Source organism: Alligator sinensis, unplaced genomic scaffold (assembly GCF_000455745.1).
Source record: "Alligator sinensis unplaced genomic scaffold, ASM45574v1 scaffold773_1, whole genome shotgun sequence".
NCBI lineage: Eukaryota > Metazoa > Chordata > Crocodylia > Alligatoridae > Alligator > Alligator sinensis.
Window position 1 is genome coordinate 204,460 of NW_005842403.1, and position 13,728 is coordinate 218,187.

Consider the following 13,728-nt stretch of genomic DNA (forward strand, 5'->3'; position numbering starts at 1 on the left):
GACCAGCCTCGAGCCCCGCCGCAGCCCCCGGGGAGAAGCGCTGCCGGGTAAGGTGTCCCGGCCCTTTCGCCCCGGGCCCGGCCGGGTGAAACGTCCCGCCGCTTCTGCAGCGAGGAGACCCCGCAGGCAGTTTCCAAGGTCCGGCTGCTGCAGCTGGGGAACGGGAGCGATTCGTGCCCCAGTGAAGCGGGTTGGGCAGGTGCGGGGTCGGGGAGGATGGATGGATGGATGACGGCTTTTCCTCAAACAGCAAATTGGCCGGAGCTGCTTTTCGGGGGTGAAAGTTCCCACCGGGGTTTGCCCAAATGACCCTGTCCTGCTCCTCCGTCCAGAGCAGCCGTGCGCGCCCGGGGCTGTGTTGCAGCCTGGGGGGCCGCGCGCCACGTGTGCGGTGTTCGGCGGGCAGACGTGGCGATTCGCCGGGTAAACCTGGAGGTGTCGGATGAGAATCCACGCGGTCAAAAACGTGCTGGCCTGCCGCGGCTTTCTGAATGCTTTGTGACAGAATTGCTCTATTGTCTTTGTAATCGACAAAGCAAGTGAAAACGGGGAGCTGACGCTTCCCAAGGAGTGCCTCTAGCCTACCCAGGCTGAGAACCGCTGGCGTAGGAGGTTACAGCCAAGCATTCACTTATCACATGCTGTAAGTGAGAAACCCAGCGTTTTAATGAGAAGCTGGTAACAATCTTGAGCTTTGAGGGGTAGGCTTGTATCTTTATTGCTGTAAACCAATGGCTCTCAACCTTTTTAGACTTGAAGGATGGACCCCTTGTAAAAACCTAGCTTTTTTGGGGGGGGGGTTCTCTCTCTCTCTCTCTCTTTTTTTTTTTTTTAAGCAATTCTTCTGTTGCAAAGAACTCAGAAAGACCACAGCAGGTCAAAATGTTTTTAAACGGAGGAAATACTGGGTTTATCTTGAATCATGTTTGCACATCTAACAGTGCTAACATTGTATGGTGCTCTTGAAAGTATCTCAAGGCACCTCGGGGTACTGTGTCATCCTGGCTGAGAATCACTCCTGTAAACCTTAACACAGGCCATTATGATTTTTCTTAATCTAATTAAGCTAGTTGTACCCCTTTCTCCCTGCTTTGAGATCTACAGCTAGAGAGCCATGATGAGCCAGACTCTGTTGTCCTCACCTATACTAAGTATTATCTAACTCCAGATAGATGCATCCACATCAATAGGATTTCATTTGGTCTCTGGCACTACTCTGCATTCACAAGAATGTCCAAATTTGGCCCATGTAAATGCAAAGTAGTTGGGTTGATCATATTTTTGCAGTCTGGGAAGCTTAATAAACCCAGGTTTGTTTATTTTTAATCCAGTAAATTAGAAATAGTATGCAAAGTGTTAAATAGGATATGTTACCAGATGATTAAATGGAAAAAAGCAAGGCTGTACTACCTAAACTAATCTTGGCTTCTGTAAAGCCATGCCTCATTCCAAGTGCAGCTGAGAAAATGGGCAAACGCTAAGTAGTCTAGGTAACTATGCTGCACGGTGCCTTCCCCACTGGGAACGTTGGTAAAGCAGGTTAATAAATTAAGCATCAAACCCAAAATTAGAACTTGAATCTCTGTTCTGCAATTAGTGCCTAACTCATTGCTCAGTGTACATAACTAAACAACTGAATCTTTGTTTTAATGCTCAGCATATTGCTTTAGAAGGGCAAGCAGGATTTATTTGCTGGGTATGATAGTGCCCAAGTGTAGAGATTTTAATCTGCATACAAAGCAATGTGGTCCAGTGGATGAAGGCCTGTGTCTACTAGCACATTACTTGTGAAGTATTAAGCAGGTCTATCAGACAATCAGAACGGTCCTTTCTAGCCTTACATCTGTATCATGGTTTCATCCCCATCTCTATCCCCCACTTAGTTGAGGAGCTTTTTCAAGTCTTCCATTGCCCAATCCTGCAGTCTGGAAAGCCATATGGTAAAGAGCCAATTCTCTGGCAAATCACCAAACCAGCATATTTTGTATTAGCCAAACCATTAGGCTGCAGTTGGGTTTTGCTTGTGCATTGCTTATTATTGGGGCCTTGAGGTTTTAGTACTTTACATAGTACCATATGTTCATTTCTTATTTTTTTAATATTTTCTGTACAGTCCAGTAATTGTAGTTTTCAGCACTTTGTACTGTGGTGTTTGATTATCCAGGTCTCTTCTAAACTGTAGCTCAGAGAGTCACTTTCTCTCCATACATACAATGCCTGATCCTGTTCTCACTGCAACAGGGAAATGAATCACATCACAGTGATACGAATGGAAAGAGAACTAGATTCTAACAAAAATTATTTTAAAATGTGCTTGATGGGAAACTGTTCTTTATTGCAAACTTCCAGTACTGCTCAAAAATGAGTTTTTCAGAAAGTGTATTTGTGTGACAGTTCCAAAAACTATCACCAATATTTTTGAGCTGGGTGGACCCAATGAAAGTGTCAGGCAAACACCAAGCTGTACATAAAGTAACTTTTAAAATGCAACTCAAAAGCCATTTGATGACTTACGTTCTAACTACTGAACTATATTCCTTTGCCATGAGAGATTCCACTGACTTTTCGAGCCAAGCAAGTTTTCCAGACAATGTTCTAGGTGGGTTAACCTAATTCTTGGAAATAGAAGCTGGGGGCAACCTTAATTAAAGAGCTCCATATTAACATAAACACAAATTGGGAATGTGTGCTGCTGTTTTTCTTTATTTTGGATGACCATTCTGATCCAGATGGACACAGGATCTGGGGGGAGGAAAAAAAAGTAAATGCAAACAACTTCAAGTTAAGTGTTTGTTAGAGGTAGGCCAATATATTGGTTGCATGTTGGATTGGCACTGATAAAAGGAAAATGAACATTATTGGCAATTGACTTTTTTTGGCTGGTGTAGCCGATAATGTCACCAATAAATGCCACATGCATGCACGCAACCCCAGGGAGGCATAGGAGGCGTGTGTTTTTGGGGGGATTTGGGGTTTTTTTTTCCTACCCCCATCCCCCTCTGGCTTTGTGCACAGGGCAAAGGTGGGCTCAGGGCCAGGGGCTGTGCCAGCCACTTCTCAGCAGGGGGCTAGGCTGGGGATGTGTTTGGGGCAGATAGGTGCTGGTGGTGCTGGGAAGGATGGCTCCAGGGAATTTTGAGGTGGCTGTAGCCCACCCTGTAGTCAGCCCTCCCAGCACTGCTGCTGTCTCTAGGGTCCAGTTTTTCTCTTGTCATTCTTTGGCCCAGGTGAAGGAAGGAGCAGCTCACAACTCCAAGTCTCCTGATGGACTCGTACAAGTCCCAGAGTAGATTAGGTGCTGCTGACTTATACCAACTGGCTGAAGTGTAGCTTGTATGCTCCTTGGGGTGAGAACTGTCAATAATGTATGTATGCCAAGCCCCATGGAGCCACAAGCTGGTTGACCGGGAGTCATTCCAGCAGTATAAAAGACAAGTACTAAGGTCCCTACAGAATTATAAGCCAACTGTGAAATGGTGGAGCAGATGTATACTCCCCCTCAGCATCCAGCAAGTGTCAGTACAGGGTGAGGAGTACTTGATATTAAAGTTGGCTATGATATGTCAGGATTAGTTGCATAATCAAGAGTGGCAGGAGAGTGGCCTGAAAAATGGCAGGAAAAAAATCAGGCTTTAGGCACTTTTGAAGGAAAATGTCTCCTCCTAATGTTTACATAAGTTACCAAATAGGCATGCTGTGAAGTGTAATTATGCTCATAAAGAGCATTGAGATGTACAGATAAAAGCACTGACTATATAACATAGAGACAAACTGACCTTGAAATGCATGATTGTTTCTTATGTTAGCATGAAGCAAATGTTGCATTGTATGTGCCCGTTTTTCAAAGCAGAGCACCAAGAATAATTTGTTATGGCAGTTAATGTCTAATAAACTGTTAAGTATATTTTCCCTGGAATATGGCATGAATCCACTTATCATTTATAAACTTGATGTAGACTGTATGTTATACAAATGGGTTTGCTAATGGGATACCACTTTAAACAAATTAATTTGTTAATGCAACTTCTCAGAGGAATCAAAGGACACTCACCAGCTGGGAGGGAGGCAGACTGGGTGCAGACAAACTTTATGTTTGAATGTTGACATACTGGCTTCCAATGTATCCAGCACACACCACACTGAGTGCTCCTAGGACTTTGAACATGGTGGATCTTGAAACCCAAACAGAATTTTCTGGGAAAGAAAATTATGTGAAAGATTGTAAAAGTTGCATTTTTTTTCCAGTATGTAAGAGCAAGCACTGTTTAATGCCCTTGGCCTGTTTACAGTATTATCAGTAATCCCATCCTCAAAGGTAGACAATAAATTGAACCATACAAGCTTCTAGCCAGAATAGGAGCTATCCCTTTATCTGCCAGGCTTTTCCCCAGTGCCTAGAAAAATGCACCAGCTTGGCATCATATGAGGGACTGAGGGTGGAAACGGACATTATCTCACATCTCGTTTATACCACCATAAAATGTTTTATGGTGGTATAAACAGTGAGCTACTAAACATCAGTACTCTTTGTTGAACCATATCAGAAGAAAATCAGTGACGCAAGAAAAGGTAGCAAACTGCTATTTTATTGCAGTGGATGCCTCTTAGCTCTGTGGCAGGAGCGTAAAGGCAGTCTGAGCTGGTCGCACTCTCCATCACCCATCACTCTCCTGGATAGGTCCTTGGGGGGCTCAAGGGCCCCTCAAGCCCCCAAAGCACCTGCTTGGCTTTCCCTGCCTACAGAGAGGCACACCAGGGAGACTCTGAGGGTGCTTCTCAATAAGTGGGGTAGTCGGGAGTCCCAGTTCACCCAAACCCATCTATGGTGATCTCAAGAGCGAGTCTGGGTGAGCAGGGAAACTCCCTGCTTGCAGACATGCCTCTTCCCTCCAACCCCCCCCCCATGTGTGAGAGTGGGGGAATCGCTTGCAGGATTAGGAGGAGGTAAATTCAAGAGTCTTCTCTAAGAGCATACTGCTGGCTGCTTCCTCTCCCTGGGGACTCTAGCATCTTTGCCAATCACGTTTCCAAAATGTTCACATGGGGAAAGGAGGTCTCAAGTAAACTATGGTGAACTTAGGGAGTTAAAAATCAATGATTCAGTCCCTCTTTATAAACCAGTATGCAGCTAATGCAGAGCCTGGAGCATTATATGCTCCTGGTACAAGGTTCCACTGTAAGGGCATGCAGCTGCGTTAATTACCAGCTTCACCATTCCCCCTAGCATGTAGCCCTGTAAAGAAATTGTCACAACAGTCTAGTTTAGAAGCCAAAAAGGATAGATAATAGCAGCAAAATCCCTTCATCAAAAAGGAATGAGCAGTCTCACTGCCAGGCATCAATAAAGAAAACAACTTAAGTCACAGCTGTACCCTGGATGCTCAGTAGAGGGCAAAGCTCTAACAAGACTTAAGTCTTGAACCTCTGTCATACTGTCTCAATTGGTACAGCCAATACAAGGCCCAGAACCACCAACAGGCCTTGGTTCTACCCTGGGGTGAGCCAGGGCCACCCAACTTGCATCAGAGTCCATTTTTTGTGTGCACACAGACAGCAAATATAAGTAAATGAAAAATGGGACTGCCAAAGTTTGCTTTTGATAGAGTTTTCTGACATCTAATAATAAAATGTAATCTTAGATTAGATCCATGGTATTTCCTTTCTGTATAAAATCAATTTTCTTCCCTATCGGCTTTAGTAAAGCATCTGATATGGTACCACACTTATTAGTTAAGTTGCAGAAGATGAGGATTAGCGTACAAACTGGAAGGTGGGTAAAGAACTGGATGAAAAGAAGACAACAATGGCTTGTGCTGAGAAGAACCGTACTGGGCTAAGGGAGGAAAGAGAGAAGTTCTTCCAGAACTGGTCCTGAAAGCAGTACTGTTAAATATTTTGATCAATAAACATGGCACAAAATAGAGAAGCAGATTAATGAAACTGAATGATGCAGAGCTTGGAGGCACTATAAAATACAGGAAAATCAGAACAGCACAGAGAACAAACAATGGCTTTAAGGACTGGAGTATTAGAGATAAGATGAAATTTCATACTACACCTAGAACCCATGTGCAAGTCTAGTTACCTTCAGAAAGATTAATTCACACTGGAGCAGATGCATAGAGGAGCTACTAGGCTGTTCAGGGGAATGAAAAGCCAGTATTTTGAGCAATGATAAGAGGAGTTTTATCTGATTTAGTCTGGTAAAGTAAAGGGTAAAGACTAAGGAGAGAAAGGAACCTTGTCACCCAAGGAACCTTGTCTGCCTAAGGAGAGAAAGGAGCATTTAAACTAAAGGATAATGTTGGCACAAAACCAAATGGGCATAAATTGACTGTGAATAAATTCCAGATGAAGTTTAGGACGCTTCTAATGACCAGAGCAGCAAGCAAGATTGTAGAACAGCCTCCCAGTGGGAGTAGTGGAGACTAGAAACCTAACTGGTTTTGCAATGCAACTTGACTTGTTTATGAGATGAATTACATGTCATGTTTGTCTGCAGCAACAGGACAGTAATCTCAGTGACCAAGGTTTCTTCCAATCCCATGTTCCATTGTTTCACTGCTCCATGAGGACTACAAACATTTGATTTATCAACTGATGAGCACATTTTGCGATCACTACATATGATGTGTCGGACATGTGGGCAGCAAGACAGCCCCCATTTGTCTTTTCTCTAGGAATCGGGATTATTTGTGAACCCTCGATGCAATACAGTTAAGGCAGAGGTTTTCAACCTTTTTTTAACAAGTGTACCCTTTATATTTTTTTCTTGTTTTTAAGAGGGGAGGGAGCAGATCGAGGCCCCTGCAGTGAGGGAAGGAGCGAGGCATAGGCAGGAGCAGGGACTAGGGTTTGTGGGGCCCCCAGGGTGTGGCAGCAGTGAAAACCCCTGACAGAGCAAATGGGCTGAGCTGTTGTGAACAATGTACAGAATCTCCCCTCTTGTCTCCAGGAATACTACTTGCTCCTAATACAAAGACACAGATTTCACAGCTGTAATAGAAGCCATAGGCTGTGTGCAAGGACAGCAGCTGCATACAGGAGCACGTTCAAGGTGATCCTCAAGGGCCAAGTAGCCAGTGGGCTGCAAATATACTAAGTATAACTTTTCAACTTCCTTATCTACTTCCATTTATCTGAAACGTGCTAATGCATAGCTTAGAATCTGGTATCGCTTCTAGCAGCAACCAGCTTGAGTGACCACTTGGCTTGGACAATTAAAGGAAGCCTATTTACATATTTCTTAAGATTTACCCTGCACCTCTTGCTCTTTCCTGTTTGGTCTGGTGGTACACAATATGAAAGTGATGGGTGTCACAACCCTTTCCCTGAAGATGGAAAGCTCATATGGGTCAGTTTTTCCAGGTGGACCTTGCCAAAGCGAGAAGTAAAAGTTGGGTTTATTGCAAAGATACCACCAGTTCTCCTAAGCAGAAATAGCATCCTCCAAGATCTCATCTTTACACAGATGGAAAGGATCCAACAATTCATTTCTGTAGTTTAAATTTTCCCCTCTTCTGCAGCTTGCCCTTACAGGAGCCTCCTCTGGACCTGGATACAGTGGTAAGACCTTGTCAATTGGCACCATTGTTCATTGCAGAGCACGGTGTGCGCGCTGATGAGTTCTCTGGCTGCTGAGTCTGATGCGCAAGTGACAGTCCCACCCACAGGTAGGGCACACCCATGCACTAGCAATGCCCTGAATCCAAGCAGCAGATTCTTTCTTCCGACACTGGTCATCACGAAACTTGATCCAGTCCACTTCACAGTGCCTTGTTCCATCTAAAAGTTAACTCTGCCGACCAGAGTAGCACTTGCAATCCTTTCCCAATCATGCACAGAGATTCCAATGGATGCTAAGTCATCCTTGCAAGCATCCTGAAATTTGCACAGTGGTCTGCCTCTCTTGTAGACCCTTCACGAGTTTCAGAGAACAGCACATTCTTTGGGATCCTGTGATCTGGCATTCGCTTGACATGAGCAAGTTACCTGAGTCTTTTCTTACTAATCAATGTTCCCATGAATGACATACCAGCATATTTAACACTTCCACATGTCACCCTGTCTTGCCATCTTATTCACAGAATTTTACGCAGGCATCTGAGTTTGGCATAGGTCGCCCATGTTTCTGAGCTATATAGAGCGGATAAAACACATCTCATAAATATGGATTTTCACTTCAGTTGACTGTTATTGTTCCAGGCTCTGTCTTGCAAAAGGCCAAAGTTCCTGGCTGCTTTGTCAATTCAGATAGCAAGCTCAGCATTAGGATCTACACTGCTGGTAACAATAGAGCCAAGGTAGAAAAATTGGTCAAAAACATCCAGATAAGTAACATCTAGTGTGATGTCTGGAACTGGTTCTGAAGAGCCTTGGTGCATGATAACAGCCTTCTTCAAGCTTATTGCTAGCCCAAAGATTTTGCATGAGTCAGAGAACATGGTAATGAGCTGTTGTAGGGCATCAACAGCGTGCGCTACACGGGCTGCATCGTTGCAAACAACAGGTCCTTTAGGATGATCTCCTTCACCATCTCAATGTTAAACAGTTCTCCATCATGTCTCGTGCTGAGACAGACACCCTCTCAAACATAATGGAATGTATGTTGAAGCAGGAACGAGAAGTTAAACAATGTGGGAGCTAGTACGCAGTCCTGCTTCGCTAAGTTGTTGATGTTGAAGGAGTCAGACTCTTGGTATGAAGGCAACTGTAATGTATGAAAACCATCTCATAAGGATTTCACAAGGTTTAGCAATATAGGTGGACAACCAAGCCTCTTCAGAACAAATGTAAAGCCCTGACCAACTAACCAGGTCAAGGGCTTTTGTTAAATCTATAAAAGCCATGTACAGTGGGATGTTTCTCTCAACACTTTTTCTGCACTTACAAAGAAGACCATATCTACGGTGGACCTTTCTGAGTGGAAGCCACACTGGCTCTCTCAGGATAGATTCTCTCAGCTAATGTTTGAAGTCTAGGTAAAGAATACGGCTTACAATTTTTCCCGCAATGTTGAGAAAAGATGCACTGTGGTTATTACAGTCACTTCTATTTCCTTTGTTTTTATAGTTGAATGAAATGAATGTCCTTGAAAGCTTGCAGAAGTTTCTTCCTTCCAACAAAGTAGCAGTACCTCATGCAATCTTTGCAGCAGGTCTTTGTTTGCACATTTGTAAATTTCATCCAGTAAAGCATCAGATCCTCAAGCTTTGTTATAAGGAATCTTTTTGATGCATTGTTCATGTTCATTTAGTGTAGGCTTGGCATCCAGCAAAGCCATAACTTCAAGCCCAGGCAATTCATCTAGCACTTGTTGGTCTACTGCATATTCCTTTGTATATATCATTCCATAGTGCTCAATCGACCTCTCCAGTCGCTTCCCCTTATCAGTTATGATATTACCATCCAGGTCTTTCAACAGAGCCGTCTTGTATTTTGTCAGCCCAATGGCCATTCTGGTACCCTCATACAACCATCTACTATTGCCTGCGTCAGCCGCCTGCTGGATGCTGTTGCGGAGACCCAGCCAAAATTCTCAAGCACACCTCCAGGAAGCTGTCTGATCAGCCTCATGAGTTTCTTTTAAGTTGTTGAGTGAATCAGTAGTAGAAGTAGAAGACTTGTAGGTGATTAGAGCAATTATTTTTCTCTCAAGTGGTAGCAGTACCTCTGAATGGTCTACAAACCAGTCAATGTTTTTCTTCGTACTCTTTCCAAAACTCTTGATTGCCATATTGTACATACTCGTCTTCAGGACTTCCCATGCATCTGATGCAATTTCAGTGGTTCCAGCTGACTTTGCTACTTCTTCATTGAAAAGCTGTTTCTTCACAGGAGCATTGATTTGGTACAAGTCAATACAAGGTTGTCTAGCAGGTTTATTGCGGTGAAGCTTCTTATGCTTGAAATTTCATTTTGCAGCAGACAAAGGAGTGGTGTGTGTCACAGTCTGCATGTTGAAAGGATTGTGTATGCAGGATATCTTTCAAGTGTGTACATTTTGTCAGTACCAAGTCTAGATGATGCCAGTGCTTGGACCTCGGGTGTCTCCATGACGTTCTTCTTCTGATGTTACCAGCAAAAAAGGTGTCTGTCACTCTGCCTTGACTGGCAGAGCTCAAGAATTCTCTGACCATTATTCACATGTCCAATGCCATGCCTACCCAGAATCCCAGGCCAGATCTCAACATTGGCCCCAACTCTTGCATTGAAATCTCCAAGTACTAGGATGGATTCCTTCTGTGGAATCCTGCCAATAAGTTCTTCCAGATGTTGACAGAAGCCGTCCTTCTCATCGATAGCCCGCAGTTAGAGCATAGACACTGACAAGGTTGATGAATCCCTTATGTAGTGTAACTTGAAGAGTCATGGTATGTGTGGACACTGCAATCAGAGCTTCACACGATGACCTAAGTTCATTTCTGATAGCAAAACTTACACCATACTCTCTCCTTACTCCTTCAGGTTTGCCATGCCAGTAAATGGTGTAGTCCTTGTCTTTTATGAAGCCTGTATCTGAGAGCTGAGTTTCCAAAAGAGCTGCAATATCAATTCTGAGACTCATTACTCAACACAATTGTTTTCCTCAGATCTGAATCCAGATCAAAGTTATATCCAAGGGTTAAAGTCTGTATATTCCAGCAAGCAATCTGTTTATAACTCAGTTGAGCCAGGATGTAAGTAGTGAGGCAAGGCTTGTTTTTCCCACCTTTTCTAGGGCCACCCTCATGTGAAACAAGCAGGCCATCCCTAAACAGGGCTGTCTGGAAATCTTCATTAGCTGCCTCAGGGCCCTTATGTAATTACAGCATGTTGGGGCAGACTTTCTGTTCATGTATAGGTGCCCCAAGAAATCAGGCACCACAAGCCCCAAGTTCGTGAGAAGATTTCACTTCCTGACAGAGATAGGAAGATTAAGGCTAAAAATCCCGTGTCTGCCATTCTTCTTTGTGGCTATTGTAAATGCTCATCTCTTTCATTCTTCAGAGTACAAGTGGCAACTGCAGGGTGTCTCAGGAGATCTGTAAATAGACTCATCTAAAAATTCATCCCCTTATTTCTTTGTCCGTTAGGAAAGTGCCCTCAGGCTCATGGTTAGATTTCTTATTCCCCTACTAGAGCTTCAACATGGTTTAACCTCACCCCCTCTGAAACCCTGATGACAGCTGTCCACCCATGAAATCTGCAAGGTGATATTGCTGGAGGTCTTAACATAGATAGGTTTGTTTCTGTTTCCTGTCCAACTTTATTTTCTATCAGGGCTGAGCACATTTCTTTCCCCAATACACTTTCCAGTTCCCACTTTAATCAAATGTTTTCTTCCCAGCTACTGTCCTTGGCTTCAAACTGAGGAGGAGACAGTAAGTCCTTTGGCATGAGTATGCTTTCAAAGTGTACTTGGCTCACACCATGCCCCTGAGAAATGTTAGTGATTTTTACATCCTTCCTAAAGGACATGGCAGCATCCAGATCTGTCATTACTAAAGGCTTCATTGACCTTTGTTGCACTGCCTACATGGCTGCCAATTTCCTGCATGCCTAAATAAAAGCTCCTCCCACTCAAGCTATAGCAGCATCCTGAGCAGAGGAAAAAGGGAGCCTTACACATGCTTAGTAAATGCTGCTGGTTCTGCAGTTGCAAGGCATGAGGCAACTTTGAGATTACAGGTACTCTGGATCATGCGGCTTTCTTCTACTGCCACTGAAGATGGTCTTATAACTTGCCCTCTCCCACACCCATTCCTAGTGTAACTATTTCAGACCCCACGCATGTCATGACCAATGTCTCAGACAGGAACCTGCAGGTAAGCATCACTTTTGTAAGAAAAGACTCAAGAGCCCCCCTCCCCTTTCTAGTCACTCAACAGTGTGATGCTAAGAGCTGTTCAGGAACAAATTCTGGCAATAACGCAGCAGGGGCACATGAACCAGGGGTCTGTTCAGACCGCCATTTCCAAGACCATCCCATATTGCAATGGAGGAAGGTATGAAAGCTACCTGAACAGGAGCTTTCAGGACAACGAGCTAAGAAACAGACAACTTCCAGTCCCTTCTAAATATCAAAAGGACAGCTCAATGTCTTTTAAAGCATGGAGTTCTTTGCCAGATTCATATTTCTGGCCTGGTAATGGCAAGATGTGGAATGTTTTCCAAAGGTGAAGAATAGGACTCCCATCACAGACATCTTGTCTCTCAGAGGCCCAACACTGAGATGAGAAGATGGATGCCCTAGAGACCCCACACTGGAGTACTAAGAGCAGCTAGCCCCACACAGGATAATTAGCTGATGTGTAACAGTTTTGCAGATGAAACTAAATCTCAAATTACCCTTGTTTATCCATTAACATAGAGAATCCCCCATCTATACAAAAATAATGCAAAAACAATGTCCAATAGAAATAAAACAGTAATGACCTCAGTAACTAGCTTTTGTCAGCCCAGTGTTTCCCTAATCTACCATGCACTTCCCTCTATGCTCCCAGATCCTTTTTCTCAGATTCCCCTCTTCCCGACCATCCTGCTTCACACCTGCAGATCCTGTCTGCTTCAGAGCCTCAGCAGCTCGGCAGGCAGCTTTCATTATGGCTAGTTTCCCCCGTGGCTGCCCTGGAACGAAGATCTCTACTTCCACCTGCACTTCCTCCAGCTCTATTTCCTTCTCCTGGCCCTGCTTGCTACTCTGCCTCCTTCTGTTATGTGGCTGCCTAGGGAAGACTCCCCGGAGCAGGGTCTCCATTAGCTTCCGGGCTTGGGCCGCCTCATTCTTTTTGGGCTGCATGACAATTCCCACCAAGGCAGCCGGGGCTTTGCAAGTATACTTCTTTACTTCCTTCAAGACCTCCTGGATCTCAGACTGCTTATTCTGTAGGCAAGAAGCTCGGCATAGGAAAAAAACGAGTTGGGATTGGCTCTTGCTGGAACCAGGCTCAATCCCTGGCAGTGTCTGAGTCACAGCCATGTCCAGGCTGTTGCTTGGTTTGAGAGAGTCTGGGAACAGTTCCTGGACAAAAGCCTTCATCAGAGCCCGTGTATCATCCCCTGTCAGTGCCTCTCCAATCAGCAGCACATCAGGCTTCCCTCCAACCTTTTCCACCAGGACCTGGAAGTCCTTTAAGATCTTCTCTCCAGGCTCTAGGACAGCAAGGGGATGCTTTGACTCCTGCACCTTCTCCATGTCTTTTTAGCATGGTTTCCCCTGCCTTCTGCTTCCCTAATCCCAAAAGATTACAAATCTGACACTTTCCTGCTATGTCACAATACCCACCCTCACCTCACCCCGCCCACAGACACGGTCCCTCTCCATAGGCTGGCTCTGGGACACAGCTCCTGCTTCACATCCTTTACAAATAGCACATCCCAATACGGGCACCCATAGAGGATTCCACCTGTGGTTGTAATAGAAGCACACACGAAACCTGTTCACGTAGCAAAATACCTGTGCGACAGACAGCCCCCGTCTCCTAGCACTGCGGCCAAGAGAAGACAGGCAGTCCTTGACTTAAGACATTTTGAGTTACAACGAACGGCACTTACGACCTTTATAAAAGTGACATCCTGTTTCGACTTTCTGACATGAGTTTCGACTTCAGGACACTTAATCCGACACAACGCCAATGAACAAGTTTGCTGCATCGCTCATCTCCCTGGAGAACATCTGTCCAAACTTTCTTGGACACTTTCTTTACAAAAGCAGACAAGACTCCAGAAAAACCTGCAGTCAAGACT

General features: G+C 44.5%; 1 protein-coding gene across 1 annotated transcript; it reads right to left on the reverse strand.

The window, feature by feature from the left end:
• Window positions 1-12,017: 12,017 nt before the first annotated feature.
• On the reverse strand, window positions 12,018-13,177 carry CUNH2orf72 (chromosome unknown C2orf72 homolog). The gene has a single exon (XM_025211387.1). The coding sequence runs from the start codon at window positions 13,175-13,177 to the stop codon at window positions 12,452-12,454; it is 726 nt and encodes a 241-aa protein (XP_025067172.1). The 3' UTR covers window positions 12,018-12,451.
• Between the last annotated feature and the right edge of the window lie 551 nt (window positions 13,178-13,728).